We start from the raw sequence: 27,938 nt of genomic DNA, 5'->3' as shown, positions 1-27,938 counted from the left end.
GGAGAAGGCTCGGTAGCGGCGGGAGGGCGGCCCGGCCACGGGAGCCCCGCCGAACTACAATTCCCAGAAGACACTGCGGCGCCGCTGGACTACAGCTCCCGGCGTGCCCCGCGCGGCGCGCAGCCTCCCTGCGCGGGGTGAACTACAACTTCCGGCATGCCCCGCTGCCGGGGTCCGCCCGCCCGCCTCCCCTTTGCCCCGCGGCGCCCCGATAAAGGTTCCGCGCAGCGCGTAGCGCGGCTTGCTGAGGCGCTGCCCCTAAGGAGGAAGGTGGCGGCGGGGGTAGGGGAGGCGGGAGGGGTGGGGGGGGGAGAAAGGAGGAAAGCCGGGCCGCCGGGGGTGCGCCCTTCCCTCCGGGAGGGCGGAGAGACCGGGAGCGGCAGCCTGGCAGGGGCTGAGTGTCCCCCGCGGTGGGGAGGGGATAGCGGAACGGACCCGGAGGCCATGGAGGGCGAAGGGGCCCCTTCGTGGCGGGGTCCCGGCGGGGTGATCCGCGAACTGTGTCGTTCCTTCGGCCACTACAACCGGCACCTGGCGCGGCTGCAGCACAACCTACGCGAGACCAAGAAGTTCTTCCGCGACGTCAAGTACTCCCACGGGCACCCCTTCACCTCGGCGGCCGCTGGCGAGGGCCTCCCCGCTGGGGCTGGGGACGGGGCCCCCCGGGACAGCCCCGCGCCCGGCGGTGAGAGAGGGACGGAGGGGCTCGGGCAGGGCCTGCGGTGGGCGGGGAGGCCTGTGGTTAGGGGGTATGTGGGGGAAACGGGGGGCTCTGGTGGGGGGAGGGCTGTGGGGTGAGCTGTGGGCAGCGAGGGTGGCGGCTTACGGGGGTTGGGGTGCAGGTGGGAGGTGAGGGGTGGGCTGTGGAGAGTGAGGGGTGCAGCTGGGGGGGGTGAGGGGTTGCTGTTGAGAGGCTGGAGAGGCTGTAATGGGGGGTTGGGTGGGCTGCAGGGTGGGGGTGTGCATAGAGGGGGAGCTGGGGTGCCTTTGTGGGGCAAAGTGCCAGGGGGTGAGTGGGTGATGGGGGCTGTTGGGCCCCTCTACCCATCTCCCAAGCCCCCACCCTGAGGCTCCCAGCCCCCCGCAGGGTGGGGTTTAGGGGGATGCAGCATCTGGGGAGGGGTGTGTGGTGTGGGGCTGGTGTGCCTGTGGTGGGGCTCTGGGGGTTAGAGATGGGCTTCATTCATCGGCTGTGCCCTCATCTGTCACTGCTGACAGACGTCACTGCTGGTGGGAGCCCTCCTGCCACGTGCAGAACTTTGTCTTTCCATGAGACTGTCTTGTGAGAAGACTTTAGCGTGACATCAAATATTTATAAAGATCTTTATTCATTACCAAATGGCTCATGAGTCATCTCTGTTGGCTACTTGTCCAAGATGCTTGCCTATGCTTGTCTTAAGCTTACAATTGTTTTGAAAATTGAAGTATTGTTGGGCTCTTCTGGCAGAATGTGTATAAAAAAAAAAGTGTTCTACTGTATTTGGTCCGGCTGAAATGGAGTTAATTTTCCCCGCAGCAGGCCTAGTAGTGCCGTGCTTTGTATTGTTAGCTAGAAGGGTGTTGATAACACACCTTGGCTACTGCTGAGAGGTGCTCACACGGCATCAAGGCTGTGTCTCCAACATTCCCTCCTCCCCAGTAAACTGGGGGTGGGCAAGATCTTGAGAAGGGATGTAGCCAGGACAGCTGGCCCCAACTAACCATATGATATCTGCTCAGCAATAAAAGCTAAGAGAAAGGGGGGGGGGGGGGGGGGGGCATTTGTTATGATATTTGTCTTCTGGAGCAATTGCTACGTGTGTTGAAGCCCTACTTGCCGGGAAGTGGCTGCTGATGTGGAGAATAAATCTTCCATTTTCCTTTGCTTCCTGTGCATGGCCCTTGCTTTGTTAAACTGCCTTTATCTGGACCCATGAGGTTTTTTCCCATCTTATGTTCTCCCCCCCCGCCGCGCCCTTCTGAGGAGCAGGGTGAAAGAGCATCTTGGTGGGTGCCTGGCATCCAGCCAAGATCAACGCACCCCATCCATGTAAACCGTCAGAGTAGAACTGAATAGTGTTGTAAAAGCACGATGTCTCTGTTTCCATCTTTCTGTCACTTCAAAAAGCAGGAACCAGTTGTTTTCACTCATTCTCTGCGGGTCTCAATGGTGTTCGAATGGTAGCGCCCCACTGGAGTTGCTCTTCTGTTTGGTTACTTCTTGGAAAACATTGCTAGTCAAATAGCAGTTGTCTTTAAAAGTCTGCTTGTAGGGCTTGGTAGGCATGTGCGCATCATTAATTAAATACTCCTAACAAAGGATACAGATTTGACCAAATATCTTGCCTATTGTTTCTAATACAGAGCACCTGTAACCTTTTTTTTGTTTTGTTTTTCGGTTTTGTTTCTTCAAACACCTTGACCCAGTTTGACTTTACTGCTAAATGTGTTACCAGCTGGCACTTAAGTATCAGGGCTTGAAGGAAAGGCTGGCTGCTTTAGAGCTTGTTCATCTAAACACTAATAACAGCGTAGACTCTTGGTTCAGGATTTCGGACTGCAGAGGTTGTATAACATCTGCTGTTCTTACAAATAAAACTTAAATCAGTAGCTTGCAAACTGGTGAAGCGGTGACACGTCCCAGGTGGGGCACGGAGCAAGTTAGTCAAGCTGTGCCGTGTTAGAAAGTGGGAGGTTATGGTGGCAGTCTGGAGGGGAGTGTGGAAAGAGGAATGGAGGGGATGAAGAGCAGGAGTTGGTTAAAAAAAAAAAAAAGAGAGGCTGGCAGTTTTCTTCAACAAGCTAAGTGCAAAATAACTGTGAATCAATGATTATTATTTTTTGAAGATATGGGAAGACACAAGCCTTTGCCTGAAACCCAGAGCCTCGGTGTTGCTTGTTACCTTTGTGCCTGAATAATCACCTTTGGACAGAGCTTCTTGCTTCTGTAAAATTTTAGTTGTATTATGCGTTTCCAGTACTCTCTGAAACTCAGTGGCTGGTAATAAAGCTTTTTCCCCCCTTGTGTAACAAAAGGAAACTATTTTAGGTTTAACAGTTAAGTTTACGTTAAAGTCAGAGGCTTTAAGGAGCATGGTTCTCACTGACTTCAGAACCACTTTTTCATAGAATCTGCCCTACAGGTGGTGTCAAAGTGAGAGGAATTTTGACCAAACAGTTCTGCAGACTTCTTGATATGCTCTGCAGTGTGCTGAGGCATGAATGCTAATGTCTTGTGAAATACAAAGGAACTGCGAAGTGATACGGACAGGATACTTACTGCCTACGGTTGAAGTGGAAAAATAAACTGTGAAAGTAAATTCAGATGTCTTGGAAACAAAACAAATGTGAAGAGGTTTGCTTTTGGGACACCTGTGAAGCTAGTGTAACAACAGAGAAAGGTAACTGCTCTTCAGATCGACACAACTCAAGCAACCTAAAGCAGACTGGGTTACTCTGTCCAAGACCAGATCCTAACTATTTGCTAAGCTGAGTAGTAGCCGCTGACCTTTCAGGTAAGCTGTGTCAGTCAGGGTTGAGCACTGGAAGGAGCAAATGTATACTTGCTTTTACATCCCACCCTCCTCTGCTTAGGAGAATGACAGGCAAGATTTGTCAATAAAGGGTTGCTGTTGACCAAACGTTCCCTCTGTGGCCTTAGTACCAGGACTTACACCTCATAGTAAGAGAAGGAAAATAAATTAAATGGAAAAAAATGATTGCCTTCAGGCTACTGTTTATGAGGGGAGAAAGTCTTGTTTGTACTATCTGCGTTTCTGAAGCACTCAACAAAATACTGTCTGTTCTCTTAGTCTGCTTTGTCATGAATAGGCTTTTAAGAATGATTTGTTAAAGTCTTGTGACAATCCTGTACCTTTAGCCTGCGCAGGTCCAGCAGCTTCTTGGTGCTGTTAGCTAGCTTGTTTTGTACTGACTTCCTGTAAAAAAAAAGTATTAAGGACTCAGTAGCAGATTTCACTAAAATGTGTAAAGAAAAAAACCCAGCAACCATGCTTTCTACTAATTGTAGTTTTCTTCATTCTGTGCTTGAAATAATTTGAACTCTTTGACCTAGGAACTGGAGGTTTTTTGATATTTCTTTTGCCTTATTTCAGAGATTTCTGTAAACTGAGCTGTATCTCTTGCACAGATATTCACAGCATCTCCAGAGCTTTGGTCAGCAGATGTGGTGTTATCTTAATGAGGGTGTGCTGGGGGTAAAACCCTGGGCTTGGTAGCCTAATGACTCCATACATAAATGTGTTTTGTAGGGGATGAATGTATTAACCAGAGGGTTTGGGAGAGTTTTCATCCTGACGCTGTATTGACTGTGGGTATATATCCTAGTTAAAATGTGACTGCTCTGCCCATATTGCTGTGATCCTTCAAAGGTTAGGGCTCCTATTGTGCTCTAAGGTACGTCAACGTAAGAAGATGGGTTTTAAGACTAGATAATGTGTGGGGAGGTGGTTGGGAAGGTCCTTGTGAAACAACTCCTCAAACAGATGGGAGGAGGCACTTGCTAACAAGCTTCAAGTTAAGCAGAAGATGAAGCTTGGTTCTGCAGCCTGGGAGCTGCTAAGGATGTAACAGCTGCTCCTGGAGGAACTGCTTGTGTTGGTATATTGATTAGTTGCATGTGTTCTCCTGGAATTAACACCATTGTGCTGATAGGTGTGTGCTGGGGTGGAACTAAAACTTGATTTATATAACGGTTGATCTTAAGTCTTGTAGTGGCCAAAGCATGCTGCAGGTCATTGCCAGCACCACAGTGAGGATTTCTATGAAAGGTATTGGTATTTGTAATAAGAAGTATGAGGGTCTGGCCTTATTTAGGCACTGTTGTCTGCATGTATTATGGAAAATGGAACAGAAGGATGAGACTGGCAGTGTAGTTGGCCTTCCTTGGAAAGGGGATGAGTAAACGCTTAAGGCTTCTCTAGATTCTGTAAATTTAACCTAAGGTTCTTCTGCCAAGTGTTTGAATTTTGACATGAGCCTTGGTGAGAGACGTCCTTGTTCTTGGACAGGCCTCCTTTTATCAAAAGATGCTTAATAGGATGCACATGCTTAAGGACTCTCCCTGCAGCCATTTTTTTGAAGTGTTTATCACATGTCTCCAAATGATACAGTCTATGGGTACAGGACATAGCACCAGCTAAAATCTTTGGCAAAAGTCCTGCCACAAACAGGAGCTGCTCACATAGATACAGGAATGTTGCTATATCTCATCAGTAAGCAAGTTCTAAATCTACTTTTTTTAGGTACTGCAGGAAGTCATATTCCTCTCAACTTGAATTCTTCATGTTCACGTTAGTGGCATCACCTGTTAAGTATTGTATGAGTATTTTTGCCCTGTGTCTTATTCTGATGTGCAGAGATAGTAATTTACGTTCTGCAGCGCAGAATACAAGCCGTAGCTCCATCGCTTTGCAACTCGCTTCAGGTTTGGGACATTGAGGTCACTCTAAGGGATCCAGTGACAGATGATATGCACAGGGTTGAAACCGTTGCTGTGACCTGGGTGCATTGATGGTACGCTGGGTTAGTTGTGATATGGCTGAATTTTGGTGCTGGTCCCAGGTTTGTACTTCATGTACATGGAATATCACAGGGTGACATAATGTTAAATAACGTTAAATGTAACTGCTTCATGACGGATAACACTTGTAGTAAACTTGTTGAATAAATACTGATCCCAAGGAGGTAGTGTGCATAAAAAGATGAAAGGCGTTTTTAAAGATGGAATATTTGTAGATCTATTCGGTGCTTTAATATTTCAGCTGAGCTGCTGCATTTCAGTCATTTTGTGCTGGCATGAAGTACCCGTAAATAGAGAGGCCAGCCGTAACAGGGAGAGGGTTGCAGTCTGCCTTTTTCAGAGAAGACTTTGTGGCCTGTACACCACTCCACAAATTGCTTTTTTCATGCTTGGTAGCTGAAAAGCGAGCTTGAATTCCAGTTGAAGTTTTATAGACATAACAAGATCAAAGAAATTATTTATCTTGTAGACAGAGGCTTAAATGTGCCATTTGTGGCGTTTTGCTGATTTTTATCGTTTGAGTTGCTAGTCAGATTCTGCACTTCAGTCATTTGATGTGGCCGCTCTGCTGTGACTGCGGGTCTTGAAAGGCTTGTTTAAGAAACAGTTATGAAGAGTCACACTTCAAGAAGTGATGTCACCCTCCAGCTTTTCCAAACTGTTGGTTTATGGGTGTCAGTGTCTGGGGCTGTGTGGGGCGGAGGTGCCGGAGGTCAGCACAGAGAGGGTTTCTTTGTAGTGTTGCATGAGATGGAAGGACTCCTCTGATGGAGAGAACTCCAGCAGTCGTCTTTCCAGACTGCACATTTGAAGGCAAGGTAAATCTTAGGTAATATGTCAAAAAAGCCTTAAACTGGGTCTAAGACACAGCCAACTACACATGGTGTTGCTCCCAATTTGAATGATTTTAATTAAAATAGAGGAACGGCATGCTATCAGAATAAGGACTAGAACAGCTGTTGTGTTACCTTTAATTTGGTTAGTAGTGTTGAGGAATATCTCGTATATGAAAGTATCTTGTTTTCTTGGGGCTTGAAATGCTGAAACAATTTTGGATGCCAGAACATGAGTCATTAAGAGAATTTTAATAGCCCTGGTGAAACCTTCCCCAACAAAATCACTGCTTCTCTGCTGGATTGTATTTGAGCCTGTCTTTAAACTATTGTTCTTGTCAGTTTGCCTGATATCAGGGCAATTGTACTCGTTTATAGCTTTCAGATTTGGCAATTCTTCTGAGGACTGGTGTCTCCATTTATCACGTCATTCCTGGGTGCCGTCTGCCTTTGGATCTGGGAACATGGGCTAGCTCCGGCTGTGGTGGAACCTGAGCTGTTTCGTACTCCAGGGGATTGTACTGAAGTGCAACAGATGGGGAATTTGTTTGTCTCCATTTATTTTTTTTTGTACTACCAGAATTATTCTGTTGCTATGCATAAGGTAACACAAAGCTTCTTAGACTTCAGCTTAGATGACAGAGTGTGGGAAAAGCTGTATTTAGGATTTGTAAAAGAATACAGAAGCTAAATTCAGTACTGAGATTGAATTAATGTAGTAAGGCAAATGCAAGGAGTTGCAGCATCATGGACTAAGAATTGGGAGGGCCTGGTTAGTGGGATGGTACAACGGATGCTTCAGATGAAAGATGGGTAAGGAGCGTGATTACAGGGAGTCCTGCTACTCTGAAGAAGATACAGATGTTGAGGAATTTCCTTTTGCAGCTTAAATCTTACTCTTAAAATTAGTAAGAATATCTGGGAAACGGATCCTATTTAGTTCAGGTTTATAGGTTAGGAAAGATGTGCGCTGTTAGTGCGATCGAAGGAGTGAAGCTGTTTCTCGCTGTGTTTTAGGCTGCGCTAGGAACCTTCTGGCTACTAGCAAGGAGTGTCTTCCCTTGGGCTCAGCTCTAACCAGGCTGGTGAAAGTGTGACAGTTTCTTTAGGTGCTGTGATTGTGTATCTGTCGCAGGGAATTGCTGGCAGAGGCTGTTAGTTCTGCTGCCGTGTCTCAGCAAACTTCATCTTGTCATCTGCTTCATGTGGAGAAGCAATTTTGCAAGAATACCTTTCCCTGGGGCTGGAAAGGAGGTTTTGCTACTTTCATGTCAATGATCCTAGACTTTGGTCAACAAGCTTGTGCAGTAATACTCTTGGGATTTGGTAGATGCAAAGTATTTGACATTTTTAAGTGCATGGGTGGAACTGTCACGGATTCATAGTAGACTGAATTTATTCTGATATGTGACAAGAACGTTCTGTACAGCCAAGTCATCAAACCTTGGGAAGGGTTAGCCTTGGTGACGCATTGGGCCACTGTTCCAACCCAAGGCAAAATTAGCCCTTCGGTTGTTTCAAGCTTGACAACTCTTTCCTTTTGACTTTTAGGACCTACCATTAGCCTTCCATCAACCTGCTGAAGAGAGCTCTGTGTAAATATTTCCCAGTGAAATAGGTGGGGAGAACAGTAACAAATTGTCTTAATGGCTTTTTGATAATCAACCTACTGTGGACGTCTGTGTTGGTGCAGTAGAAATGCTGAGTTGCTGACACTAGTTTCAGGATACATAAGCAAATTCTTGGAGCTATGTGGGCTTCTTGGCGGGCTGCGGGGCAGCAATGGCTGAACTTTTGCGTTCAGCTGGCTTAGAGATACAAGACTTATTGTTCAGCCAACCTGTTCTAATGCAGTCTGTCCTCAATTTTAGGGCAGAATTTCATTTCCTTCCCCCGCCATGAGGAAGAGCATCTCCAGCGGACTGTGAGCTGGCACCCTTGCCTTCTGATTCTTGGCCAGAACTGTAATGCCAAATGCCAGTTACTCAACATACTGCTGGGTGAGAAGCTGCTCCCTACCACCAAAATCAGCAATGAGGAGAATTGTAAGAGGCGACGGATCCGTTTCACGCACGGGACACAAACACGGGTTAGCCTAGCGCTGCCTGAGCAGTACGAACTGGTCCATATGATGGCAGCCCACCGAAGGCACTGGGACACAATACCAGAGGAAGACTTAGAAATTCACGGGGACAGTGAAGATCCTGCTCACCGGATAGCAGAGCTGGAGGTCATGCTGCCATACTCGCTACTAAAGGTAACCAGGTGTCCATGTTCCATCATTGTGGTGAACTTAAGATGTCATGTTTATAGTCCCTAATAAAGCTAATGGTGTAGACTCTCAAGCATAGGAATTTTTTTTGAGAATCTAGAAGTCTGGTCTTACGTTTCAATGTTGACTTTTAGCATTGTCATTCCTCTGTGACACTAGTTGCCATCCATCTCAGGAGCCATGCTTACTCAGATGTAATTCCAGGTGTTTTTGAAAATTTTACTCCAGTTTCAAGGTCATTCAGAGTTAGCTTTGCTGTCTGATAGCAGCTAGAAGCTGTCGTACAAGGATATGCATTTTATCTTCATCTTGAAGAGCTTGTCAGAAAATAAAACTTCTGAATTCCAACATCTGATGAAATGACCTGACTTCATTTGAGGGTGACTTTTTTATTTTTCTGTGGTGTCAGTGGAAAGTGAAGGTGTTAAGAACAAGAAGGTGAGAGTCTGTTCTTGGTGCTGTTTCTAAAATTGGCGGTATCTTGCTTTGTGACTTTCTTTTTAGTTGTCCATAAAATGTGTTCCTGTTCTGCGAGTTGCCGTTTGGTGTTTAGCAGATATCTGTAAAGGTGAGGGCTGTATTTCATAGCTTTTTATAGTTTCCATAAGCTTTCATTGCATTTCATAACTTATATTGAGCCTTTGTTATTGCAGTATAGTACTTCTGCAGTGTTGTTTGGCAGTCAGGTATCTGGAATAGATAATTCTTAAATATAAATTGCTTAAGTGCAAAGAATATGATCTGTTTTCACATGAGTAAGAGTATGAGCTTCACAGCTGAACAAAAAAATAGCAAGGTGATTTTTTTCTGGACTTAAGAATCAAGACATGATTGTAAATAGGCAGAAAATGGAGACCCAGTCTACCTTCATCAGTGTGAATTAAGTTTTACCAACCTAGTCTGTAGCTAAATGGAAGCCTAATTGAGGTCAGCCAAGGCAGCGCTGTTGTAGTGCATTCGTGGCTTCCAGTGCCCACTGAAAGAGAACAGAAGGGCCATGTTTGTATAAACTGTATGTGGGGCATCCACTCCTTTCCCAATGAGCACCAGATCAGCTGCTGGTGCTGCAAAGGAAATGCCTGTTCTGGATTTTCTGCTTTTAAAATCCTGCCTTGCTATGCATAAAAGAGTATTTAGCTTTACATTTATTTTACTCTGTTACATTTTTATATGGGGCAGTTCAGACACACTGCAGTTTACAGCCCTCTTTCAGATTTCTCACGTGCGCGACAAAGATCTCTCTGTCTAGCTTTGGTTATATTTAGGACACTTAGATGAAAACAGCTACTCAGATTAATTTGAAAAGGGTTGGTGAAATAAAAGGCTCTTCCAATAGAAGGAGAGGGAGGCTGAATCACAGCTAGCTTCAGATTGATTCAAAGGATTCCTTACATGAATTCATGGAGCTAAAGGAAGAGCAATATTTTTTTTTTTAAGGCTGATAGGAGAACATAATGCATTTTAGCAGGCAGCTTGGCTAGGGACAGCTTCCCCTTAAATTACAGGAGTGTGATCTCCTGTTGAGACCTCTGTAGTCTTCTTCCACCCTTCTAGCTGCTGTGCGTTCTCCAGCTCTGCTCAGCATACACCAAGACAGCAAAGTTTATTTGCAAGTCATGGATGCTGTGTCTGTAACTAGTGGAGTATCTATCTGGAGCGGTAACGGATGAGTGGTTTTGAACATTGTCCAAAGTTGCATGTCTGTGGAACTACTCTGAAGGATTTTCTGCTTTTTCTGCACTTGTGAAACAAAATTAGAGGTCTAACAGCAATTGCGTGCTTGATGATAATGTGATACTCAGTACAAACCTTAACGATTTAGATTTGCCCAGGAACCAAATAATTTGGAGGAGCTCAGCACATTTTGGGCAGAGGGGGAGGAAAATCAATCTGTTACCTAGAATCCCTGTATTTTGATCTGTTTTTCTCCCAACAGCCCAGTGCTTAATTTAGTACTGTGTTTCATGATAACCTTACAGTCTAGATACTCAAGACACTACTAGTGTTTGAAAAAACATTTGCGGCTTCTTATTGTGGACTTGAACAGTTATGGGAGATGAAAAGGATTTCTGTTGGAAATCATATTTATTCCCTACAGTCAGACACTTATCTGCCAGTGGGCTGCCATCAAAGGAGCTGTCAGTGATTTCAGGATGTGGGGAATGCTGTGCAGCTTTTTAAGCCTGAGAGCATCTCTTAACAAGAGACTTAATTGCACAGGCTGGCTTGGCCACCTAAATTACATGCTGCTGTCTTGTGCAAGCACTTCATGCTGAATCATGCTTCTTGGTGCAGGTACTTGTTTGCTAAATCCAAACTCATTAGCCTTTACTCCAGTAAAGAAAGGCCAAGTTATTTGTAAGTTCAACAGTATCTAAATATTAACTAAACAACTTCTTTTACTTGGAGATTAATTCAATAGAAGTATAGAATATACCACTTTTTAACACTGAAAACTGCCTGTGGAGCACCCTGAGGTGGTTTTTTAAATTTTTTCTTTAGTCTGATATGCAGGATGGAACCATGCTTGGTTTTTTGTGTTACTGAGTGATTCTTAATCAAGACTTGTTTCACAGAAAAGGGGGTGAGGAGGAGGAAGCCAAAAATTTCATTTGAATGGTTGGCTGCCATGAGAACACTACCTTGTGGTAATAGGTATGTGAACTTCATTATTTTAAAATGCAAAATATCAGGGAAGGAGAAACTTTGGCAAAGCTGCTGTATTCCTTGGGGATCACTGTGCACAGGAATGCATCTAGGTCATGGGGAATAATCCATCTAGCCAGATGGATTATTAGATTTATAGTGGGAGTAAACAGTTGGCTCTTTCCCTAAATCTTATCAGTTGTCCCTGGAAGCCAAAGTGGACTTCTCTGAAGTATTGGTTTTCATCTGGATGGTACAGCTGAATGGGAGGAGGGCAGCAGGGCTGAAAGTTTCCTTTTTCAAGCCTTTGTGTTGCTTTATGCTTCATGCGACTTTGAGTCTCGGGCTGAAAAGTTTTAGCCAAGGCTTGTAGGGAGAGGAAAATTCTCATTTCATTCAAGTGAATGAAGAAATAAGAGATGGTTCTATGAGCTCTAACAGAAGAATTGAAGTAGTTTGGGTTTATTGTCTTCAGGTGCTATAGCAGTGATTCAGGTCATATGAATTAGTAGTTGTTGCAAGTAGCAAAGAATGTGGTTAAGTACCTATTGGGTGGTTATTTTAATGTACCTCCTGCTTAAAATTTGGAAGAATGTGCCCTGATGACTTTCGTGAGTGTTTTTAATGTTTGGTTGTGGCACTGATATAGAATACTGAAAAGCTTTCCCATGGGCTGAGATGCTTTCCCCTCCACATAGCATCAGTTCACTTTGGGGTATGCTGAGGTGCTTCTGCCACATACCAGCATCAAATACCTGAAGTCATTGTCATCTGTCCTTTATGCTGGCATAACTGAGGGTAGAAGATACTGAAAGTGCTAGCACCATGAAATTATTCTTCCACCCATGTGAAAGCTGTTCTCTATTTCTAGTTTTGCTGGCTTAGTGATATACCTTTCACAGGGGAAGAGTTCATGGTTAGAAAAAGAGCTTTGCTTCCCAGACTGTGCTGCGTGTGTACATCTCAAAGGCTTTTTTGGGCTGGCCCTTCCAGCCAAGGTAAAATGATTCCCTGATGAAGTGGGGGTCAGAGTCATTGCACAAAATCAAAGCACTTATGGTCGGTAAAGGACAGCAGCGTTTGCTGGAGATCAGAGATGTAGTTCAGGTTTCTTACCTGGGATTCTCTCTAGATAAGAGTTACTGAATTTCTGACTCTGATCCCCATGAAAACAGAAGAAACCAGCAAGGTTTTGGAAAAACTGGGGGGGGAGTGTGTGTAAAATAATAACAATAATAAAAAAAAAATTAAGTAGAAGCTAGGGGTATATATGTACCTCAGATTAGTAGGGAGGCAATGAAATTAGCTCACATATGTAACAAACACAGTAACTGTCAGACTTCAGTGATTCACAGACTATTCTTGGAAGGTAGAGTATTAAAATTGGCTTAGAAAAAGACTGAGCTGGGCCTTCAGTCTTAATCTGCTTGGTAGGAGTTTGGGTAAAAATCTGAATAAATTGGGTTAGCTTCCCAGCACCTCAGTTAAATAAGCAAACAGTGATTAAACTGCTCGAAGCCTAGCAAAATAGGACAAGGTCCTCTTGGGATGTAGCAAATAAATAGTTTTTGACTGATTTGGAAATGAGGAATTATCTGTTGACTTGGTAGAATGGCACACTTCAGTGGTCCCTGGGTGCATTTAGTGAGACTCCACTTGTCTTACTGTAGGTCAAGACCTACTTGATCCTTGATTTTAATTTTTCTTCTGGATACGGGATGCAGTGGTCATCCTGGCATTGTAACTCTGAATCCATAGATGAGTACGTTGTGTGTCTGCATGGTATTATTCTCTTTAAACTGCCTTTTTTTGTATTGCTGTTGACAGCACCTGTGCATCGTATTTCAAATAGAAGAGCTGTAACTCTGATATGTGTACCTGATGTTCAGATTGCTAAGTGGGAAGCTTTGATATTTTAAAAAGGGTCTTTTAGTGAAGGAAAAAAGGAATGAAGTTACTTGACAGCAATTTCATGCTTACAGCTCTGTCAGAAATGTTCAAGTGTGTTTATAGCGGTGTGACCTTGTGAGAACCAGCTTAAAAATGTTAGGAATCCAGAGTGAGTCATAGGTATTCCCCATATAGGAAGACCTGATCCCTAATAGTATGAAGCTGCATAGATGGTGCTTAAACTTCTGTAGGTCACTTTATTTTATTAAAAAAAAAAAAAAGCAGCGGTGGGCAAGAAATGTTGCTAATGCTCTTTGGAAAGCCTGAGAGGCCTCTATGGAAACAGAAGGACCGGTTGCTCATGCTGTGTTCGGTTGTCTGTGTTGGTTTTCTCCCTGTCTCCTAGAGACAGCACTGGCTTCCTCCTTTGTTTACAGTCGCTGGCGTGAGTCATCTGTCCTGGTGAATATTGCAGCACTGCACATCCCATTCTGCTCAACCTCCTGTGCATCAGGCAGGTCGGAGTTCAGCGCTGGGGAGTCCCGTGGTGGTAATGACTTCCCCTTAGCTCTGAGAGCGGTTGGGAGATGTGGTCAAGTCTTCCATTTTTCTGATGGAGAAATATAATTGAAGAATTCTTAATTATCACCCTCTGGTATGAGTTGGGAAGATGGCACTTAAATTATCTTTTTCAGTTCAAAACCTTTGACATCTTATTTCCTTATTTTAATAGAGTGCTGCATGCAGTTCTAAAACTTGCATATCCAAAGGTGAATCTTGTCTCCTTGGAAAGGAAGGCAGCAGGTTTCAGGACTGACCCTTTTTAGTAGCGTTACTAAGAAGTGATGTCAGTGGGAGCAAATGACCGAAGCAGTGAAACTGTGCAGTAAGGAAATAAGTAAATGAAACAAATCTCTTAGCTTTTGCTTGAATTTGAAGGAAGTCATAACTAAGCTTGGCACAACCATCTGTTCTTCCTCATCTGTCCTTTGACTGTGAACTCTTTGGAATCTGTTATTGTGCTGCCTTTGTCTTGGCAGTAGTGGGTAGCATAGTACTTTCAACCATTGTAGATTACACTGAAAGCCAACAGCATGGATATCTCCTCCAAGAGCTGCAGATCTAGTAAACATCCATGGGAAGGGTTGTTGCAAAATGGGGCAGCTGTAAGCTGAAGAACGACAGCTACTCAGCAGTAGCACTTCCCTAGGAAACTTGTTCCAAGTAGTGTTCTGAACCAGGCTAAAACTCAAAGGCACTTGGTGCAAAATAAGAGTGTTGGAGTCAGCGGGCACTAATCCATGTCTGGCTGCATCCCTGCGAGAGGGCTGGTGTCATCAGCCCTGCAGGTAGGCTCTATGCTAAAGTGTGATGCTGCGTGTGAGATTCCATAACTGTTCTAAAGGGTTTGAACACTCAGGGTTTTGCATGTTGTGAATGAATTACAGTGCATTTTTGCATATATCAATTTTTAAAAGGATCTGTACTAATATATTTTTTTACTACCTCACTTGCCAGGAAGTGGATGTTGTAGTAGCACCATGTCGTGGATTCCAGTCTGCTGAAGCCACCTTGGGAGACTACGTGAACCAAGTGTTGCCTGTTGTCATCTTTGCCATCAGTGAGGCTGAACTTTCCTCATCGGATGAGAATGAACTGCGCGAAATCAAAGAGAAATTCGCTTTGCCCATTTTCTTCTTCAAAGTGCCAGAGTCTGGGGTTGACCTGATCTCTCCCAAAAAACCTGATAATGAAAAGTCCTCCCTTTACTGCCAGCTGATGGACTTGGAATACCTGAGCACCAACCACTGCAGCTGCGGGGCGCCTGCTCCTGATGCTGATGCCCAGAGCATGCTGGTGGAGCAGTTTGAGAAGCTCCGTCTCCTAAGCACTTTTTCCAGGCAGGTGCTTCAGAAGCATCTTGTGGAAGCAGCTACCAGTTTAAATGAGGTGCACTGCCGCTGCCTGAACATATTCATCAATCAGGCTTTCGACATGCAGCGAGACCTGCAAATCACCCCCAAGAGGCTGGAGTATACCCGTAAGAAGGAGAATGAGCTCTATGAGTCTCTGATGAACATTGCCAACCGCAAACAAGAGGAGATGAAGGACATGATCATAGAGACTCTTGGCAATATGAAAGAGGAGCTCTTGGAGGATGCTGCTAATATGGAATTCAAAGGTAAGTACTGGCAGGAGAGTCATGGGAAAAAAGAAGTTAGGGTCTTTAAAGGAGAGTGACGGAGTAACGTTTGCCATCTGCTAAGGGATGGTTGAAAGGCAGACTAGACAACTGACTTTGCAAGAAAATTCAGAACTAATAAACAAAGGGGTTTTCTGTAGTACCTCCTGGGTAAAAAGCACTATCCTTAAATGAGAGGCCTGAAGACCTTATGTTGTGGTTTCTTATAAATCAGAACCTTTTTTTTTTTTGCCCCCAGAGCTTACTGCACAGTCCTGTGTCAGGGTATTTTACCTCTCTGCTTTAATTCCCTGTTCTGCTGAAGAAAACTCTCTCAGCTTTGCCTCAGTAGGTGCGTTGAGACTTGGGAATAGATCTGTTCTAAGAAAAAAAGCTCTTTGAGTTTTAGTGATGAAGGCTTGATTTGTACTTTCTGCTCTACTTCTTTGAGAGATGTTTGCATAAGACTTCTGGGTACAGAACCTCCTAAAATGAAATCCTTCTGGGGAGGTAAGATTCCCCTTTAAAAAAATAAAAAAATTAATCAACGTAGTGCTCCTGAGCCTACGCTTGCATTTAGTATGTTGGTTTTTAGTGGGAAATGTAAGAATTCTCACTACATCTTCTAGTATACCAGAACTTTAGGAACACACAAGCTGGAAGTGTGTCGAATGATGTGTAACTGCGAAGGGTGAGAGGCTATCCAAATTTTGGCTGCAGGAATACAAGGTCTGTCATAAACATCAAAGTGAAGATTTGTAGGTTGATACTCCACAGCTGTTTTCTCCTCTGCTTTGCTAAGCAGAGGTTTACTGTAACAGTAATTTCCATTCTCGGGAAATGCAGTTCTCTGGGCTGTTTGGGATAGATTTTTCTATTTAAAATAAAATCAGAAATTGCTCTAGGCTGTTGGTTTAGAGGAAATTTTTTTTGTGAATTGAGTGCTTTTCTGAGGCATGAGAAGGGCCAAAACTAGACAATTTTGTGTCTTGACTGATTTCCTCTCAAACTGGAGTGTTATTTCCTGGGATGAAGTGGAGAAATGATGGATTATGTTTAATCCTGTATGTTAGGATCTGGATCTTTTTGCTTCTGCAGGTGGGAAATGGGTAAGGTCTTTCTTGAAATGTTTGCTTTGTAGTGCCTGTACAAAATGTAGTGCTCATAAAGAACTTGGTTATGTTGCAACATAACCTATTTGCATGCTGCAGAAAACCCCAACAAACTAGCATATGCTAACAGTGTAGCAAGTGTTAATTCCACCTGTTAGGGCTGCTATTGCTTCATTGTCAGGATAGGTAATAATTCCTGTATTCTCTCTATGCCACTCTTTACTTGGAGCGCTGCAGTGTCCAAGAGTTCAGGATTCTGTATGCGCAGGAGTATGTTTAGGGGCAGCACAAGATAAAACACCTGCAGGAAATGTGTGTATGTTTACTTGCACAGCAAATACACTTAGTGTAGCATCTTTTGAAGTAATATCCTAAAAGAAGGAAGGTGTTATTTTGAGGAGCTAATGCCATCTGCTGATCGGTGGATTTGTTTTAAGTAGGCTAGACTGTTGTTGGCCAAAATCCAGAGACAAGGTCTTCATCTTCTGGTAGTAATGTAGTATTGCTCAGAGTGGTTACAGTAAGTGAGCAGTGCTTGCCTAGTGTTTGTTTGAAAATGCCAAGCGGTAATCAACCTTCTCGAGGTACCTGGAAAAAAATTTCATGTAACCACTGTGGCTGTTACAGCACTTTCTTCATAATGTTCATCATTCAGCAGTGTTTGTGGATCACAGCGTGACCTGGAAGAATTTCCTGGTCTGTACTTCAGTCAGCTTTGCGCTTTGGCCCTCTAATTTTTGAGATGATAGTTGACTTGGCACCACTGTACCACTGTAAACCTGTAGGAGCTACTCAGTGATTGTATAGAGTCCATCAGGCGTTAAGAGCAGAGTATCCTGTGAATGCAAACAGCAGCAAATGGAAGCAAACATCAGATTATTTTCCACTTTGTTCAGATGTGATTTCTAGCTTCCCTGGAATTGGAGTAACCAGGTGTTGTGTGTTCCTGGAGCTACTCTAATGCTTTAGTACCTTCTATCACAGAATACCAAACTACTTAAGATCCCCAAGTAGGACTGGGTTTGGGACCTCATGTAAAACTGGGATTTTGTAGCATTAGACTTGCAGACCGGCGAGGGTTTTTTGTATGACTTTAGAAACACTGTTGGTATCGGTTTATATCATCTGGGCCTGAAGTAACGAACCTCTGAAGGAGCAAAATAGTGAAAGAACATTTGGAGGAGAAGCTGGCCGGACTGGGGCTGTGCTGCAGCTCCTTTGCAAAACACTCCAAGTGGCTCTTGGTAGCTGTTCTTTGCAACAATGATATATTGAATACAAAAGACTCCTCTTTCTTTTCTTTTGTACAGATATCATAATTCCTGAGAATGGGGAACCTGTTAGTTCCAAGGACATCAAGTGTTGTATTAAGCAAATTCAGGAACTGATTATTTCTAGATTAAACCAAGCAGTTGCCAACAAGTTAATTAGTTCAGTGGACTATCTGCGTGAGAGCTTTGTAGGGACTCTGGAGAGATGTCTGAAGAGCCTGGAGGAGTCTTGGGAGGTTTCAGTACATCCTGCAAGGAGTTTGGAGAAGTCAAAGGATGCTTCTGTACACATCACAAGCAATTATCTCAAACAGGTATGGTGGCTTAAATGGCTGTCTAGAATATTCTTAATAATTGTCTTTATCCTGATCCAACAAGGGTGGTAGGAGACTGAGATGCTCAGTGAAATTAGAGGAACACAGCTCTGGAGTATGGGTGGGTCTGGTGTCATTAAGGGGGGGTGCTAAAACGGGGGAACAGTCACTTAAAGGCCTAGTACCTACCTTTCCTAAATCTGTATATAATAGTCAATTACAGCCTAGAAACCTCTATGAGCTTAACACAATAAATGAATTGAGCCAAGTGAATCATGGAGTGTCCTGTGTGGTGTCCATTTTTCATTTTCAGAGGGTCTAGTAAATTTTATAGTGACTATAACTTGTCAAGTTCCCATAGTGTAATCTTTCCCCTGCTTTCCAGATACTAAATGCAGCGTATCATGTTGAAGTTACTTTCCACTCTGGCTCAACAGTAACCAGGATGCTGTGGGAACAGATCAAACAGGTATGGGCATCTTTGTCATTTATTTCTATTACGTATCACTGTATAGTGAAGTGTTTTTAAAGCCAAAAATAATGTGAATACTCACAGCTGCTCTCTAAATTTTGACTCTGGGCACATGCATTAGAAAGCTGTTGCTTCCTCACTCAGCACTGAGGCTGTGTGTATGGTTTATTCCTGGTGGTACCAATATTTAATTTAAAGCAAATAGCTCTTCAGTGTTTTCTTTCTGTTCTGAAACCGCAAAGGAATGATGATCAGCATTTTGAAACTCTTGCTGTTTATGTTTTTGGTAACTGGTTATTTATTTGGGTTTGGGGGTTTCTTATGGTTCTTTTTGTTTGTTTTGCAACATATTTTGATTCGGGTCAATTCACTCTTCTTCCTCCAGAGCAGACCAGATTTCCTCAGTCTTTTGTTTTAAATTTCTGACTGTTAAAGCATTCATCTTTCTCAAGTTCCTGCTCTGAGCTGTTGATGACCTTTACTACCTTCTCCCTGTTGAGATTCCTTGTATGGATGGGCGAGAGGAGTATGAGTTTTTTCCCAAATAGATGCAGTGCAGACTGAGTGGTAACAAACCTTCAGGTTCCTCCTTCAGCCTGGGGGAAGGATCCAGACTGGGTGTGCAGCAGCTGGATCGCTGTGGCTTGTAATGAAGGGTAGGGCAGGGCACCTTGATCACCCAGCAATTTACGGGAAGTGGCACATAGTGACACCTAGGATTTCTGCACCTTAACAGCCAGTCCATCCAGCAAAAAGCTGCTTCACTGTAGCTTTCACCAGTTTAGGAACATCTCTGGGTTACTGCTCATGCTGCCTGTTCTTTCAGCCTCCAAGCTGCACCGCAACTGTGTGGTTTTCCTTGGGGTGGCTGTCTAGCTACGTACGTTCTGGGTCAGATGTGAAAGGATGGCTGGCTTGTAGGAATGAACTGAGCAGATATTTAGAAAAATGAAACCTCTTATTGTGTGTGTGTGTGTGCAACAATGTTGTGATAGCAATTAGATTGTTATTAGTTACTGTAAGGTAATTATTTAGCCCAATTCTATGTGAAGATGGTGCATTATTACAAGGTGTCTAAGCAGTCTGAGTAAACTGACTGACCCTTTGCTGCTTTTAGTGCTAGTGCCTTAATTCTGTTTCCTGTTTTACTAGATAATCCAGCGGATTACATGGGTCAGCCCACCTGCCATCACCAGTGACTGGAAGAGGAAAGTTGCTCAGGATGCTATCGAGAGCCTCAGTGCATCCAAGTTAGCCAAGAGCATCTGCAGCCAGTTCCGGACCAGGCTAAACAGTTCCCATGAGGCTTTTGCAGCTTCTCTGCGCCAGGTGAGCATGGGCAGCTGTTAAGGAAGTCTTATTTTGTACCTTGGCACTTAATGGAAAAAGAATTTTTAACTGCAGGGATAGCTAGAAGAGCAGCTCGTGCAGTTAATGCTGCCATTCTGTAGGTGGAGGTGGCAGAGCTGATGTGAATGCCCTAATTATGAGGTCCTGTTTTTAAACTAGGCATGCTTTAAGTAGGATCTCTACTCAATTGTGTAAGGACCTTCAACCTCATTACAACTAGAGCTTCAAACCAGGCAGGATTATGGTATATATGTGAAATCTCTTGTAGTTAGAAGATGGCCATTCTGGCAGGCTGGAGAAAACAGAAGACCTATGGCTGAAGGTGCGGAAGGATCATGCTCCTCGACTAGCACGACTCTCGCTGGAGAGCAGGTCCCTGCAGGATGTGCTGTTACATGGTGAGCATTGTGCTCGATGTTCTCTTTATTGTGTTCTGCTCCCTCCTTCTGAAGCAGTCAGTGGGTGTAAAGGAGTGGGAGGGGTGTTTTGCTTTTCACTCAGCTACTTCAGTGAGCCTCCATCTGATGCATACTGAGTACCTCGAATTGTGCAGCTGTTGGCCTGTGAAAAGCTCTGGGCTGCCAGCCTGATAGTGTACAGGAAGAAATAAACATGTTTTAATGTCTGACTAAATGGATGTTGTGCCTTGCAGGCAAACCAAAGTTGGGCCGTGAGCTGGGCCGAGGACAGTATGGCGTGGTCTATCTGTGTGACAGCTGGGGAGGGCATTTCCCATGTGCACTGAAATCTGTTGTTCCTCCAGATGAGAAGCACTGGAATGACCTTGCACTTGAGTTTCACTATATGAGGTATGTGTATTGTAAGCGCTTTTCTTGTTCCATATGGATCTCTTCAGCTTCACCGCTGCAAATAAACACTGTTTGCATAGGCAGAACTTTGCTTGCTCTGGTTCTACTCTGCAATCGGTGACTTGACCTCATTGCTTACAAAAGCAAGACAGGTTGCCAGTGCTGCTGCAGAAATCTGACAGGCACGGAATAGCAGGCAGATGTTCCTGTCTTACTCTGATTCTCTGGTGTCTGTGCTGTTCAGATGCTTGCTATTCTGCAGCATGAATGTCATGGTTTAGTCCCAGCTGGTAACTAAGTACCACGCAGCCACTCACTCACTCCCTCATCACCCAGAGGGATGGGGAGGAGAATTGGAAAGGAATGTAAAACTCGGGGGTTGAGATCGGAACAACTTAATAAATAAAATAAACCTGAAAGAACAATAATAATAGTGATAATAGCAGTTATAATGAAAAAGGAGAAGGGGAGAGGAATAAAATTCGAAGGGAAGGGAGGAAAGAAAACAAGTGATGCGTAATACAATTGCTCACCACCTGCTGGCTGATACCCAGCCAGTTCCAGAGCAACGATCTGCATGCCCCGGTCAGCCCCCCCCAGTTTGTGTACTCAGCATGACATCCCATGGTATGGAATACCTCTCCTGGCTAGTTCAGATCAGCTGTCCTGGCTGCGTCCTCTCCTGATTTCTTGTGTCCCTCCAGCCTTCTTGCTGGCAAGGCCTCAGAAACTAAAAAGTCCTTGACTTAGTGTAAACATTACCTAGCAACAACTAAAACCATCAGTCTGCTATTGGCATTGTTCTCACACCAAATCCAAACCACAGCACTGCACCGGCTACTAAGAAGAAAATTAACTCTATCCCAGCTGAAACCAGAACAGTAAATTAGAATTAATAGGGCATGATAGTAAACAGTCCTTCTCACCTGATTTTTGGTGTTGAATCATCCCTCCTCTCCCAATCTGTCATTGTTCTGTCTGAATTGACAGAGGAAAATGATGGGTCTGCAGTGCAGAAACCAGCTTGGTTTTGGTAGACAGCTGCAGGCAGGTGCTGCAGTACAGACAGCTGAAATATAGTACCAAAAAAAAAAAAAATACTCTAACCTTTAATAGGCTTTCTTGAGTTTAATTGGATCAGACAGCTGTATGCTGTTATGGCACCCTGGGGGGGTGCTGTGAATTTTTACTGTACGGCACCTGGTACAGGTGTATCTTACTCTTGGGCTAAAGCTGCAGCCGTTGGGAGTTTTTCCTTTACAAGGTGAGGCTTGGCCTGTTGGGAAGGATAGAAAAATGACCAGCTTTCTGTGCTGAACTCTCTCCAGGTCTCTGCAGACACACGAGCGCCTTGTACATCTCCACGGTTCTGTGATAGATTATGGCTATGGAGGAGGCTCCAGCATTGCCGTCTTACTGATAATGGAACGGTTGCACAGAGACCTCTATACAGGACTAAAGGTAACAATCTGTATGTGTGTATACACTTTTTTATATATATGTTAAAAAAAATCCACATCTAAGTATCTGTTACTCTGTAAAACAAAGCTTTAATTGCTTAATCTTTGGTGTTTTTGACTAAGAGTAAGCAAAAGTTACTTCCATTTGTAGGAATTAAACCTGTGTTTGTTTATTCTTCAGGCTGGGCTAGAATTAGAAACACGATTGCAGATTGCCTTGGATGTAGTTGAAGGAATCCGTTATCTTCACAGTCAAGGACTTGTGCACCGGGATATCAAACTTAAAAATGTCTTGGTAAGGAAAACTTTTGCATCTGGCTAATCCTGGAGTCTTATTGAGGCCCTTTTAGTGGGAGTGAGGAGTATATTATAAGTGAAGTTATAGCTTTATTCATAGAGGATCTTTTCACTTGTGGTATTGGTAGTCACGACTAGCCTTGCAGTTGAGGTTTCCCTAACTCATTTTTCAGGCAGAAAGCCTAGGGGAAAGGGAGCAGTAGAGTGACTCTTCTCTTGCAGGTAGAGTGCTTGAGCTACAAGTAGGACTTCCAGTTCCCAGTTCTACTAAATCCCAACCACACCTTCTAAGTAGAAGACAAGTGAAGGCATGTCTTGTTACTGAGCTTAACTAGGTACGTGTCCAAGAGCAGTCAAACAATCAGAAGCTTACTCAAGAACAAATGCCCAACCCTTCAAATGTAAACAGTTTAAAAGCTTAATACTGGAAAACAATACTAAAACTGAGGAGTATGGTTATCAGCTGCCTGTGTACGAATTCTTCTACAGCTTGACAAAAAGAATCGAGCCAAAATCACTGACTTGGGGTTCTGCAAACCAGAAGCCATGATGTCTGGCAGTATTGTAGGCACACCCATTCATATGGCTCCTGAGCTCTTTACAGGTATGCTCGTTTATTGAATCCACTACTGTCCTGCTCTGGCTTGAATTTTGAAAGCCATTACTTTGAATTAATATCTCAACTTGCTTACGAGGGAAAAATAATAAAAAGAACAAACACAAAGCCCCCAAAAAACGGAATACTACCTGCTTACAATGCATGCTGTATATTTTTTCCTGTATTTTAAGTGTCAGTTTAAAATCTTTGCTTGCTTGAAAGAGAACTGTGGGATTCATAAGCTTTGCTGAAGTGCTTAATACTCTTGCAATTCGCAATTTAAATTATTGGTTGTTAAGAAGCTGGAAATGCTTGGCTTTCATAGGCAAATACTTCAGAAAGGATCCTGGAATTTCCAAGCTGTTACTAACGTGTGGAGTGTGTTGAAATTCACTGTGTGTTGTGCTTCTGGCAGGCACACTAAGCTTTTTTTTTTTCTGAGCAAGCACCTTACAGTCGCGCTTAAGAGGTCCACCTGTCAGAATCCTTTTGGTCAATCTGAGATGCTGTCCCTGCTTTGACAAGATTACCATCAAACTGAAGCAACCCTAGGTGTGTTTAATTTGCTACCAACAGTGAAATTGTTGACTAGCAGGCTAGACCTTGCCCTTAGCGGCCAGCGTTGCCTTAGCCCTTTTGCACTTATCCTGTGCAGTGATCCATGAACCTCAGCTTGGGAACTGCTGGCACAGATTAAGTGTATAAATCCTCTGAGAATTGGAAGGCTTTAATTTTTAACCCTCCACCTTTGGCAATGACTGCTGATGTGTTGCTAGGCTTCACACGAGTCTCGCCTTCTGGCAATGAAGTTGTGGTTTTAATTTGAGGAAGCGAAACACCGAAATTAGTTCTCAAACTGCTCAGTTTCCAGTTACGAAGATGTTGCCTGCCCTGCTGATTGAATATATTTTTGTCACAGGAAAGTATGATAACTCAGTGGATGTTTATGCATTTGGCATTCTGTTTTGGTACATTTGTTCGGGACATGTGAAGTTACCAGAGGCTTTCGAGAGATGTGCAAGCAAAGATCACCTCTGGAACAACGTTAGAAGAGGTATAAATGGCTTATTTGAACTCGGTTTGTTGATAATTTATGCAGAAGTAAAATTTGAGGAGACTACAAATGCGGTTTTATCCTGTTGTAACTGAAAGGTAAAAATCCAAGTCGTATAGCTTCTTTGACAGTTTAAAGAGTAACACTTAACTAGTTAAACTTTGACACATTTTGCTGAAACTAAAATTAGCAGGGATAAAAAAAGGCTTTCAGTTAACAGTGTGTTTGCCATAGTGTCACAGGAACTGTGCTAGCACACTGCTTAAACCTTGCAAAGCAGCACAACACTTATTATATAAACCAGAACCAGCCAGGCATGATCCCCTAAAGAATGTTTAATCCTTTGCAATTTCTGGAAGCCGTGGTGATCTGTACGTTCAGATGCTGAATACACAGCACGCTGAGGAAGCTGGATGCTGAGTAAAACACACTGTTGATAGTTGTTCCCCAAAATATAAACTTACTGCTATGCCTGCGTAGGTTTAGCGTAGAACTGTGTTTTGGGGTAGCTTAATCCTTCGTGCTGTGTCATGGTATCAGAATGCTCTGCTCCTTTGTGTTCTTAGCTCCTGTCCATATAAACTTTCCCCTTCTCATGTGAAAAAGATTAACTTCGATAAGTGAGTCCTGTATTTGGTCAGAAGGCTGGACTTGCTGCTTGTTCTGATGTTGAACTTGCTCCCAAAGGCACTGTTATGTGCGGGTGGAGTGGGAGGTCTCCTTACAGGGGAGGGTGTTCATTCTGCTCCCAAATAGTTGCAAAGAGGAGGCTCTGGTGAAACGAAATGTGTTGGCCATCCTCTGGAAGTGTGCATGATCTCCTGAGTGACTTCAGCAGTGCTCCCAAAGATGTCTCGGAAGCACTGCTGAAACGTAAGCCTTTATCGAGAGCAGTAGACTCCAGATGGTCCCCTTCGGTCACTTCAGCCTGCACCAAAGCCATGAGCATCAGAAAAAGCTTCTCTGAGATCTGCAGTGTACTGGTGGTAAGCAGGTCCCTCTTCCATTTTCCAGGAGTTCGCCCGGAGCGACTTCCAGTGTTCGATGAGGAGTGCTGGCAGCTGATGGAAGCCTGCTGGGATGGAGACTCCTCCCAGCGCCCTCTCTTGGGGATTGTTCAACCGATGCTGCAGGGGATCATGGACAGGCTCTGCAAGTCGAGCTCTGAGCACCCACATAAAGGGTTGGATGACTCTACTTGAAAAGGAAGCACAGAAGAATTTTTAATTGTGGGAGAATTCTGAACCCCTGACTCTGCAGATGGCTTCTTCAGATGTAGCTCTTTGTGGCTAATATGAGTGGGAGAGGTAATAGCTACCAGAAGATTGCTCGGAGGGGTGAGACCTCGGGGATGTTCCATCTTGAATAGCGGCCAGAGAAATCTCCCCATTGATGCTAGTGACCCCACAGCAGCTTTTATTATGGAGTTGTGCAAATAAGATAGAAAATCCATGCCCTTGACCTAAAAGGGATTTTTTTTTTTTTTTGCCAATCCCACACAAATACCAATCAAAGAAAAGCCTCTTGTGTGTGTCAGGTAGCATCTGTGTTGCCAGGAGTTGATCACGACAGTCTTTACTCAGTACAGTAAAAACTTGTCCCGTTACCCAGTGGTCCTAGGTGGCCTTTGGTCCACACATCACTATCCCAATCTCACTTCCTGATTGGCACCAATTGCGGTGTGGTTGGAGAGGAAAGAGAAAGCAGAGACTCTAGGCTAGAAAGTGTGTAGGAGCTAGAGCATATATCTGTATCAGCTTCTTGCAACACTGAAAATGTTTACATTGACAGGAGCAAAGCTTCCATGTTTTACCTAAGGGGATTTATCTACTGTTTCACTGCAGTGTGAATACCCCAAGTTATAAGCTATTTATCTCTTATGTACCCTTCACCTCTTCTGTAAACAAGCTCCTTTTTCTGGTAATTTTGCTTCATAATAGTTATTTGAATGGCTGAAGAAACCTGACCTTTCTTTTACAGTTTTCTGGTAAAATGGAAGACTGCTCTTGCATATTGTAATACCAAAACAAAGTCATTACGACTAATGACTGTCCATGGGGAAAATGCCAATTCATTTTAATTAAATGTGGGGTTTGAATTAGTTGTAAAGGCAATGACAGTTTTAAATTACGCTACGAGAGACATTTTTAAAAATAAGGTTTCTTCAGCTTTTTTTTTTAAGGTCACATGCTTGGTGAGGGCATACTCGAGGGAAAACGGGTCATTCATTCTTCTTCAGTAGCTGTGTGTTGTGGCTGTGTCAGTTCATCTGCTGGCTTCACTCTGGGATCTCTAATTTGGCTGTATCGAAAAGAATAAAAAATGGGGTGGAGGGGAATCCTTCACAAGGAAGGTATGGGCTGGGGGGGGGTCCTGCCGCCCTTCCCAGGAGGGCTGCTTCTGAAAATAATATCCTTGCCCCTCGCCTTCTGCATTTCTGGGGCAAGGTTGGTTATCTTCATGTAGCTAACACGCGTACAGGGTGGAGGCTGAAATAGAAAATGCACCGCCTTTACTACCTGAGGAAATAGTGAGTTGGCAAGTTCTCCCTGGGTTTACTGTTCCTCCCAGCTGCCGAGGATGGGCACGCAATGGCTTTGTTTCCCAGGAAGGCTAGCATGCTGCATCCAGAGTAGCCTAGGCATGTGGAATTACTACACCTTGTTGCTGGAATCTATTGGCTAGTACACAGCAAAATTACAACTGATAGTCTGCCTGTTAAACAGCTTGAACAAAGGAAAGGGATACATAACCCTGCAGTATTAGTTTAGTTTAAATCTTCCTTTCTTTGTGCAATAAACAGAATTAATGCGCTTTTTATATATATATAAAAGACTTTTTTTACTTACCTGCACGTGTGGGCATTTTTCTGGTCTGTGATGGCATTAACAGGACCGTTCTATACAGACACAGGCTCGCCAGCTGCTCCAGCCAAGTGCAGCATCCAAGAACCACATGCGCAGCAGGACAAATACTTTTCCCAAGTAGAATCGTTAAGGCGTTTCACTGCCGCGGTGCACACTCGTGCCACCAATGACACTAACAGTATTAACTCTGTTCTATTGTGCATGGTGGTTAGTAACCTTATTTAAAACTAGGAGAGTCAAGGTCAGTCTCTTGCAGTTCATAGAGGTAGCTTGTGTAAATAATAAATGTATGAATAAAATTTAAATCTCTGTATATGCAATTCCAGAAATGTCTTGTATAGCTTTGCCTGTGTAGCCATCTCCAGACACTTATCTGATGCCTTTTTATTGTTGTTTGTAGCTACCCTGATGTCTTGTTCCTGTTTAGTTTGGGTTTTTTTTGCATGTGCAGCATTGTAGATCTTCCGGTTTTCCCAAACTCAGTACAGCTACTCCTCTGCATTTATTTTATTTTTTTTCTTCTGTTGGGTATAAAGTCTGCCTGACTGAACTTGTTCTGAGATTTCACCCCCTCCTGTTTATTTTAAAACTAGTGCTCTCCCCCCCCCCCCCCCCCCCCCCCCCCCCGTTAGAGCAAAGAAAACAAGGTGAATAGTTACTTTCTTAGAAGATCCCACAGATTGTAAACTGAAAGCAGTACCAACCTGTAGTAGCGCTGAGCCTAGTGCAGCGGCTGAGCAGAGCAGGTGCTTTTCTCCCCAGATAAGGCTGCCTCTATCGCCTCAGTCCACTGAAGGTGTTTATTATGGTATGTTTTACTGTTGTTGTAAAAGAGTACTGATAACTCGAGCATCGTACGGCATACCACACCTAACCAGGTAGCGGACACAAACCAGCACCTGCTGTTCCAGTACAGTCATCGTTGCTACTTAAACCAAGCTCAGTCCTGGAGGCTGAGCCTGATTTTTGTGAACAGTGAGGAGTAAACAT

At 43.9% G+C, this 27,938-nt stretch overlaps 1 protein-coding gene across 1 annotated transcript; it reads left to right on the top strand.

Annotated features, from left to right (window-relative positions):
- The first annotated feature begins 49 nt into the window (after positions 1–49).
- DSTYK (dual serine/threonine and tyrosine protein kinase) lies at positions 50–26,914 on the top strand. The gene is made up of 13 exons (XM_080367678.1): positions 50–685; positions 8,226–8,611; positions 14,681–15,344; positions 17,767–18,041; positions 18,427–18,510; positions 19,666–19,842; positions 20,132–20,261; positions 20,516–20,672; positions 22,001–22,133; positions 22,314–22,427; positions 22,919–23,033; positions 23,947–24,081; positions 25,096–26,914. The coding sequence occupies exons 1-13, from the start codon at positions 157–159 to the stop codon at positions 25,281–25,283; spliced, it is 3,087 nt and encodes a 1,028-aa protein (XP_080223804.1). The 5' UTR covers positions 50–156; the 3' UTR covers positions 25,284–26,914.
- Positions 26,915–27,938: the final 1,024 nt, after the last annotated feature.

Source organism: Falco punctatus, assembly GCF_963210335.1.
Source record: "Falco punctatus genome assembly, chromosome: 17".
In the NCBI taxonomy this organism is placed as follows: domain Eukaryota; kingdom Metazoa; phylum Chordata; class Aves; order Falconiformes; family Falconidae; genus Falco; species Falco punctatus.
This window is presented reverse-complemented; position numbering and strand designations above follow the sequence as displayed.

Bases quoted from the DNA above. Each gene is read 5' to 3' on its own strand.
- DSTYK (XM_080367678.1), top strand. From the start codon at position 157: ATGCCCCGCTGCCGGGGTCCGCCCGCCCGCCTCCCCTTTGCCCCGCGG. The intron at 8,612-14,680 runs GTAACCAGGTGT...CTCACTTGCCAG, and splicing joins TGCCATACTCGCTACTAAAG to GAAGTGGATGTTGTAGTAGC. The intron at 20,262-20,515 runs GTGAGCATTGTG...TGTGCCTTGCAG, and splicing joins GCAGGATGTGCTGTTACATG to GCAAACCAAAGTTGGGCCGT.